This window comes from Gavialis gangeticus, unplaced genomic scaffold (genome assembly GCF_001723915.1).
Source record: "Gavialis gangeticus isolate Ggan-Ray unplaced genomic scaffold, GavGan_comp1, whole genome shotgun sequence".
NCBI lineage: Eukaryota > Metazoa > Chordata > Crocodylia > Gavialidae > Gavialis > Gavialis gangeticus.
Genome location: NW_017729031.1, coordinates 54,031,658 through 54,041,238, shown reverse-complemented (window position 1 = coordinate 54,041,238; position 9,581 = coordinate 54,031,658). Strand labels below are relative to the sequence as shown.

Sequence of the window (9,581 nt, the reverse complement as noted above, 5' to 3'; positions counted from 1 at the left end):
CACCCCCATAGTCCTGCTGCCTGCCCTGAGAGCAGCACAGCCTGGCCCAGCCCCTGCCAGGAAGAACCCAGCACAGCCCTAGCCCCAGCCCACAGCGTCATCTTGCCATGCTGTGCCTCGCCCCACCCTACCCCACCCCATGCAGATCTGGGAGTGCATGCCCCCCCATACCCTCCCAGGATGCAGGGCAGGAGCCACACCCCCTGGACGAGCTCTGGCTCCATCCTGTGCCCTGCCCCAGCTGAGTAGCACAGGCCCCAGCCCTACTCCCTCTGTCACCACAGGAGCCTCAACCTGCCTCTCCTTCCTTCCCCCCATGCCCCTTCTCTCCCCGTGCTCCTTTCCCCACACTAGACTTATCAGTCCAATGCTCGTCTTCAAGCTGCCTGGCTGCATATTGGTATTAAATTGGTATCAACCGATATGGCTCCTTAAAAATCAGCCATCGTTGTCAGCAAAAAAAAATCCTCTATTGGTGCCTACCCCTAGTTTTTTCTAATGCAAGCTAGAAGACCACACATGTTGGTTTTATAGGTTAAGCTCATTGCACAAACCAGGATTCTTTTCATACCTCTGCTTTTTCCCCTACAAGTTTTGTGCATGCCACCTTCCCTTCTCCATTCTATTTTAGGGACCTCCTGCAATCTAACCATCCCCTTCCATTTGTGCCAGGAGCAATATGTGCTCCAATTCTTTTTTTCATCTGCAAATCCATAGGACTCTATGGCCCTTCAGTTTTTCGTCTACCATGTATCTGGAGTTCTGGGTTTATCACATATGTACTCCTCTCCCCAGGCCATGGACTATTCCTCTATAATAAGGGCTTCCTGCTTCCTTGGGTTCTGTGTGCCTCCTTTTCTCTGTAGCAGGGCCTCTGGTTACAGCTCTATTTCCACCTGCCTGCTGTTTTATCTATAGACAATTACAAGAGGTGTTTAAAGAAGTTGGTCTGTAACCAAGATGTGAGGGGTTGCATTTGTCCCCTATTTACCTTTTGCAGTTTTCTGATTTGTACTGAAACCAGCTGGGGTTTGTCTCTTAATATCATAGAAAAGTAGGGCTGGAAAGGACCTCAGGAAGTCATTTAGTCTAACAGTGTTACAGGCAGGATCATTCTTGACTGAACCATCCCATTCAAAGGTCTGTTTAACCTGCTCTTAAAAACTTCCAAGGATGGAGATTCTACAACCACCTGATAGCTTGTTCCAATGCTTAAATACCCTCATAGCAACAACATTCTTCCAAATATCCAACCTAAGTTTCGCTTGCTAGAGATTGTTCCTTGTCTTGTCACCTGCAGTCGCAATGAATAGATGGCCATAATGTTCACTGAAACTTTGGACTTGATTGGATTCAGCATTTACAAGTCATTGCATAATAGAAAACAAACTGCTATCAAATTCAGTATTAATCTTCTATGCTCAAGGGACTGTCCAGTTAAAATGTACAGTGAAATTTTGTTGCTCAAATTAGAAAATATTGGAAATATTCTGTGGCAAATATGTTTGTCATAGAATATGACTAATTTAAAATTATTTTCCATAGGTGCAATGGATGAGCTTCATAGCCTGGACCCAAGAAGACAAGAATTGTTAGAGGCCAGATTTACAGGAGTAGTGAGTGGCAGCACTGGTAGTACTGGAAGTTGCAGTGTTGGAGCTAAAGTAAGTAAAATTGGGCAAAGACTTAACCTTGTTTTTTGAAATGATAATGTACTGATTTACATGTATTCTACATTTGCACGGTGCATAGAATCACAAGAATGGATGGCTTGAAAGGCCCTCAAGATTCTAGTCTTGAGGCAACATAAGTATACCTAGGCCATCCCTGACAGAAGTTTGTCTAAAACAGATGTTGACAGCCTATGGCCTCTGGGCTGGATCTAGCCTGCAGAGGCATTTAATCTGGCCCACAGATATGGAGCTTTGGAGGCATTCAGCTGTAGAGGACTTTGACTGAATGTAAGAAAAGCCATAGCAGTGGCACACGCTTTCTCTGTGCTGCCCTGGGGGAAGTAGTGACAGCAACTGGGTTGTAGCATCCACTCCAGTGCGTGCCTCTGACCTGAATGGGATCGCTTTGGCCCACAGCCTGAAAAGGTTGCTGACTGCTGGTCTAAAACCCACTCTTAAGAACTACCAATAAAGAGTGTACCATGGCATCCCTAGGCGGCTTGTTCCAGCAGTTAGTATCTTTTATAGATTTTTTTCCCCCCTTAAATATCAAACCTAAGTCACTTTTGCTGCAGAGTCTGTTTCTGTCATACCCTAATGGACATGGCAAATAATTAATCAATATCCTTTTAAGACTTACTATCATGTTTTCCCTTTAATTCTTTTTATACTAAGCCAATTTCTTTTTCCTGGATAGCAAAGTTAGGCTGACTGGTCTATAATTCTCAGGATCCTCCATTTTCCCTTCCTTTTAAAGATGGTCCAGTGTTTTCTCTAGTCTAGGTGCCTGGGACTTCCCCTGTCATTTATGAGTTTTTTAAAGAGAAATCAAAGATTTTTTGACTGTCTGTCTTGGTGTCTTTTTTGCCATTTATTTCTTTGTGTTCCTCTTTTGATATTTCTAGAATATTTCTGTATTGGCTTTTTTTACCTTTTGCTGGTTTTAACTTGTTTAGGCCCTTAGCAGACATTATATTTAAAAATGTGGTTAACCATTTAATCATGTCTTAAATAGTAACCCACTATGTGTTCAGGCAATTAATGGTGCAACAAAATGAGAAACCAGCCACAAAATTATGCCACAAAATTTGTAATTTTTGTGGTTGGATTTCACTGTGCCTTGAAATGAACATGTGGCAGGGCTTCTGCCATGCCTGCTGAATGCCTGCTGTTTTCAGGGTGCTGAGTTGAGGTATTGAACAAGCAAATATCCTTAATTATGCAAATAGAGTTGTTAATCCCAATTAAAGGATCCCACTGTGAAAGAGGTGGAGCCTCAACCCTCACTAACCATAAGCCTGCTGCCTGACTCTAGTTAGCAGAATATCATTAATTAGCGACTCGATGCCAACACAAGATAGAGGAGTAACAACAATGACTATATTCAACAACAAACAATATATGCAATAACAGCATCCCAATATCAACAATAACAAACAACAGTGCCAATGGTAGATCCAACTGAGGGTGCTACAGAGCAATATCCATCTCTCACCAGCAGCAAACATTCACTGCAGACAACACCACTTAAGTAAATCCACACGCTACAGAGGTATTGGTTCCCCCCCAGACCCTCACTCTGTGTACACACCCTCAAACATATGGAGAAGAGCTTTGGCCTCCCAGGCCTTCACTCATGCGTGTGTGGGGTAGTCACTCACTGTAGCTCAACCAGCCCACCGATCTTCTGGAACACTCTCACCAAGCATACAAGGTACAATCACATGCTGGACCATGTTGGCCTCTGGCCTCCCAGGCTTTCTAGCCACAGCACTCCAAACACACACTCACTAGCACCCACATGCAAGGAGCCCATTCATTCCACAGGAGATGATTCCCTGCCACTGGACTACGCCACAGCTCATGGCTACTCTGGGCCTTCTTGCCTCAGGCACTCCAGGCACACAGTCATGCACACAGGGAACACACTCATTTTGCAGGAGAGACAGATCCCTCAGATCTGGTCCCTTTTATAACTTTTAATTGCACCATATTTCTAAACCAATCAAACTCCTAGGGGCTGTCAGTCATTTCTCCAACCAACAGATGCACTTGGCAGTCATAACTTGAATACACATTTATCACTCTCTCAAGCTTTATCCAGTCATGGTACCAGTCACCTTAGAAGGTGTGCTTTCATGTCTTTTGCAGCTTTGGTGCCAAATCTATTTATCACCTCTCTGCCAACTGAGCATGCTCAAAGTTCAGAAAGAAGGATACAGTTCAGTAGTTCAGGCTTTCTGGAGCCTTCGTGAACCAAATGCTGCTGAGTATGTGCAACTTTTAAGCACAAGGCTGGAGATGCTGAGGTTTATAGGCTACCAGAGGGGAGCTTATCAGTTGGGCCAGAGTGCCAGGTCATGGGAAGCTGTGGGGCTCCTCATGACCAAGAATCCAGGTTTTCCATTTGCTGCTGAAAAACACTGATTTTTTTTTTTTCTGTTAAAGGAGAAAAATGTGGGAAACCACTGAATTTTTAGGGCTGGAGGAGAGGGAAGAGAATGATGATAGGCAGGGGGCATCACATACACGTATGCACTTGCACATATGTATGTGGCAGCCAGGCAGCATGGTGGAGAGCAGCTCCCGCAGCTCCCCACAAGTAAGTATGGGAGGGGGAGTAGGCAATGAGTTGAGCAGGCATGGGGGAGGCGGGGGGACAAGTCCCTGTCGCAGTGCCCTGCTTGCCAGATTTCTACTCCCACAGTGGGCATGGGGCTGCAGCCTGGCCAAACCAGCCCAGTGGGCAGGACCTGGTAGAGCCGGGTGGCAAGACTTGCTGCTTCCACTGCCAGAACCACTGTGACAGCTGTGCCAACAGTGCAAGGAGTAACAGATGGCGGGGTGGGAGCTGTGCTGCCCTCACTTCCTCCCATCACTAGCTGCTTGCACACTGGGCTGCAGCTTTTTCATGGAGGGAAGTGGGGTGGGGGGGCAGTGCAGGTGGACTGAGGGGAGTGGCAGCAGTGACTAGCCCATGGGAGCACAGTAGAACCACAGCTCAGCGCTCAAGCAGCTGGCAGCAGTAGGAGATAAGGGCAACACTTTCTCTCCACCCCGGTCCATTACTTCTTCACTGCTGCCACACTGCCAGCAGTGCAAGAGGGTTGCTGCCCCACTCCACCTTCCCATGCTGGGTCCTGCCCATTGGGCCACAGAGAGGGCTTCTGCTTGTGCTGGTCTGGCCAGGCTGCAGCCCCATGCCCTGCTGTAAGCACACACATCTAGGGGAGCAAATGCCCCTCTATGCCTGCCTGATGTGTTGTCTTTGGTTGGGCGCCCCCCCTGCCCCTATGCTGGGGGTGGAGGGTGTTGGCTTAAAAACGATATTTAAAGGTCTGTTTTTTGGGAATTGGCTTATAGATATAGGTATATGCATTATAAGGGTTCAAGATAAACAACAGGGGTTAAATGGATTTCTAAAGAGCTTGGGAGACTCACTCAGTTTCTCATGGCCCTGAAAGCAGATGGGCTGTCTAGCACAACAAGGCCAGTGGATGGACACAGCCTGAGAGATGAAGGGGGCATGCCATAACATGAAATCACAGCCTTCAAGGCAGACCGGTTGTCTAACACAAGGACACACAGCGTGGGAACCAAAGAAGTATGTACCATGCTGTCCCATAACAGAAGATAAGTGACACGAGCTACAAGGCCCCAGAGCAACAGGGGGTGCTAAGTCCCAGTATTGGGGGAACAAATGAAATTAAGAGAAGGCCTAAAAAGCTACGTGGACATGTGACCACACAGAGGAACCAACCAGAGATAGCCACGGATGAAGAGTCATCAAGGGGGAAGGAGAATACAAAAGCAGAGACTTGAGATTAACGAAGAGTCCCTCCCTGTCCTGTTCCCTGAGAGGGGTCCCTGTCCCCATCCCCTAGGGAAGGGTCCCTGAGACCACCATGGACTGAGGGCATACCAGCAGCCCATCTCATGCACCCCACTGGAAGGGTTGCTGTTGGCCTTGGCAACCCACATCCAGACTGCTGACACCTAAGAGAGAGAGCCTCAGAGTAGAGCCTGCATCCTGACCAGATGTATTTTGACTCTGATGATAGCCTTAGGATGGGTAAATACAGAATTGTTTGATTGTTTGTATTGCTTTTTTGGTATCACTCTGTATCAATACATTTGCCTATCATCAACTGGCAGATGTTGTGGTTGGTCTGAGGGTTGTGCTCACCCAGAACAAAGGTGTAGAGGCTGGATCTGAATTCAGTGCCAACAGAAAGCAGTGGGCTGGGCATGAGGGGCACCAGCAGGACTGCGGGGGATGTGAGGGTCTGTGGGACAGGATTGAGGGGCACCACCGGAGACAGGGAGCTGCAGGTTAGGAGTGAGGGGTACTGGCAGGAGTCCCCTGATCAGCTCATTGCTGGTCCCAGGACTACCCTGGCATGTCAGATTGGCTCCAGTGTGGTTGTTGGGCTGGGATTTACTGTCAGCTGATGCTTGGTCCCAGCTCCAGAATTGCACTGGAGTCTTAAAGTAACTCCAGTATGGTCCCAATCATCAGCTGACTGTTGGTCCCAGCCCTAGGACTGTATAGTTCATGCTGGGCTGTGGGCACCCGCTTTCAAATTTAATGATCCTGAACTCCCCCTGCACTGGGAAGTAGTAATGGTGTTATGAAGATCTCATCCCAATCCCCTAATCATGTGTACTGCCATGCACGTGTGGTGCGGCAGGAAGTGTGACTGGTAGGATCCGGCATCAAATCCCATTGCATCTTTAAATGATCGTGTCAGGGATCTTGAATCTTAACCTTTCTGAGTTGATGGTCACCCTTGCTCATGTGTATTTGTAATCACTATTTCTGTAATTCATTTTTTTATTTTTAGGTTGTTGTAGAACATCTTTCTTCTATACTGTGATAATTTGCATTGTGCATTTAATACTGTGTCTTCAGTAGCTTCAAGTTCTCCTATGCTTTTTTCCCCCTCTTAGATTTTCTTCCCAAGATGTCTTATTTATGCAGTTCCATGAGTAGGTGTCTACCCAACTCAAGTAGGCAGCCAGCCAATTTCGCAGGGAGATTGCGGGGCTGGCCGCCATTTTTGTAGGCTGATCGTGGTGGGGTGCTGAGGGCTGTCCTCATGCAGCCCTGCCCCTTGCTGCTGATTGGTAGCAAGGGCTGCCTGTCATGTGGCCCCACCCCTTGCTGCTGATTGGTGGGGAGGGGTGGGGCCACATGACAGGCAGCCCCCTCAGCCAGCCAGCAGTGAGGGGTGGGGGGTGACAGCCATTTTGGGCTCCCCTTTGTTCTGGCATCCTTGTTTCTTTCCTCCCCTTCCTCCTACCCAGGCAGGCTGCACAGCTAGGTTGCAGCACTGCGAGGACTGCTGGCTACTCTGGGGAGCCAGCATTTTATTTTCAGTAGGATTTATTTTTCCCCCTTGGATTTCATGGACATGACCGAATTTTGCGGTCAGTGCCAGATACTGTGTTTTGTACAAAATCACAATTTCAGTAGGTGCCTCTCCATGAGTTTTCTAAAGTCTGTTTTTTGAAGTCCATTGGTTTTAATGTTCTGCTCTTTCCTTTCCTTAGAATTGTGAACTCATTTAATCACTTGCACCAAAATTATATTTCCCCTTCAGATTCTCAATCTGTTACTTTAACTTGGAATCAAATCTATGTGGCCACACTATCCCATTGACTAAGTTATCTTAAAGAAATTGTCCTTGTCGTAAACCAAGAATTAGCATTCCAATTTGTGTCCTGCTGCATTTCTTTTCCAATAGATATCTGGGTAGTTAAGTTGTCTATTATTGCTACATCCTATCCTCTAAATACTTCTAGTAATTGCTTTTAAAAAGCCTCATCCATCCTCTGGTAGTTGGGCATTTCCAATAAATTATAATGCTGGGATGCCAGTTCAGAAATGTAAGGTGAAAAATTAAATATAGATTGTAAAATGAATTCTCTTGGTAAGTTCCTGTGATCAGATACCCAAAAAAATGGAGATTTCAAAATAACTTATGTTCCCTGAGAAAGTAGTACCAAAAGACATTTGTTGTTGTTTTTACAGAAAAATAGTCTCTAAAAAGTTAAGTTGTTATTTTATATTTGTTTAAAAATACTTAAGGATAGCTGTGTTCTTTCTAACTTTAATTTAAAAAGGATATTCTTTGGAATGGTTATTATACGTATAGGAACGATCAGTTTAACTGTGCAAGATCAGTGCATTTGTCTATCAAATTCAGTTTCCTACTTACAGGTTATATGATACTTATGGTTGATCATTTTTTCTTGAAGTGTGAAATTTGATTACTCTTATTTTGTATTACTACAGATGTTAATAACTTACTAGGTATTTTATACATTTGAGCATATTTATTTGTCCTTTTTCACTAGGCCTCAACCAATAATGAAAGCTCTAATCATAGTTTTGGAAGTTTGGGATCTCTAAGTGATAAAGAATCAGAGGTATGTATGCGAAAAAAAATCACAGCTACAAATTTATTATACAACACTTATTTTAAAATATTTTAAATATACAGTTTTAAAGAAGATATATGCCTTCTGTTTACCATGAAATTAAAAAAGTATGTGTAACACTAAAATGTACAATATATTGAAGAACAAAGTAAGGCTTCATCAAAGGTATTGTTGTCTTTGAGGTTCTGTTGGTTGCTTGCTTTATCATTAAAGGCTAACTGCATTGTTTTAGCTTAGGTCTGTTACAAAAACAAGGGAGTGATAGGTAGGAAGGGGAGGAAAAAGGCACAGAGAGGTCTTTAAGCTACCCTTTTGCCTTACTGATTCTGGTCTGCTTTGGGCTAAAGAAGCTCCAGTTTTATTTAGGGGGCAGGGGAAGATGGAAGGGTTCTGTCTGAGTTACTTTACCTTCTTTAGGTTTTCCTGTGGGCTGAAGTGATGTCCTTAAACTCCATAACTCTCTGTGCTTTGTCCTGCTCCTGACTCAGTCTTCTGCTCCTAGCATGTCTCCATGCCAGGAAAAGGCTCTCTATATGCTACTCCAACTTGTTTCCCTGGTATATAGTCAAAATTGCACAGACTTCACAGATGAGAGATGAACGAGCACGTTGTAAATTATTCAGATTGGAAACAGCTTGTATTTTTTTCAAGATACGAAGTGGAGATCCATTTTCAGTTTGAGTAGCCATTTCATTTGTGTTTTCAAACATAAGGTCTTTCTGCCGCTAGCTTATCAGCCAAATAACAATGGCAAATCAATTTTCAAAGTTAATCCAGCATTGTTAGTCTGGCTGCCATCCTTTTCTGACCTTATCAGTCTTGGCTTTGCCTCAGATTTATGTGAATATATTGTAACTCTAAGGGTTTGCAGACTTCTGACAGTATGAGCAGGAGTGGTTCAGTCAATTGCCATTAGTCACAAGAGACTGACAAAGCATTGGAAAGGGCATAGTTATGCCAAATGCTATTTAAATACCTAACCTTCTGCTGGTTCTCATTTTTGTGCAGCTGTATGCATGTGTTCACACACTCTTGAAAAGTATAGTTGAGGACTCTGACTCATCAGGCTTTTCTTCCCCCAGAGAGAATCTGCAAGCAGCACAAAAGGATAGTACAAGTAATAGGACTGTCTCCTATATTAAGTTCTCACTGGTTAAGCCCTAATGGATCTTTCTTGTACCAGTCACCCCAGTGAGTGATTCATCTGAATGTTTCTGGGTGCCCATTCAAATCTAGATATGAATACAGGGAACGAACTAGACCTTCACCTAAGAGTAGAGTCTCCTTCATCTGTCATCTTCCTGGAGTCATAGTTTCATAGTTTGTAGTGTCAGATGGGACCCAAGCAGAACATCAAGTCTGACCCCTTGCCTTGGCAGGAAAAGTACTGGGGTCAAACGACCCCAGCAAGGTGTTTGTCTAACCTCCTCTGAAAGACCCCCAGGGTAGGAGCCAGCACCACTT

General features: G+C 44.9%; 1 protein-coding gene across 1 annotated transcript in view; it reads left to right on the top strand.

Moving 5' to 3' along the window:
- The first annotated feature begins 1,545 nt into the window (after positions 1–1,545).
- The window catches only part of TLK1 (tousled like kinase 1), an 88,589-nt gene continuing 80,553 nt past the window's right edge, over positions 1,546–9,581 (top strand). Inside the window, exons 1-2 of the mRNA XM_019522788.1 lie at positions 1,546–1,664; positions 8,034–8,105. Coding sequence (XP_019378333.1) covers positions 1,551–1,664; positions 8,034–8,105 — 186 coding nt within the window. The 5' untranslated portion in view covers positions 1,546–1,550. The remainder of the gene's footprint in view (positions 1,665–8,033; positions 8,106–9,581) is intronic.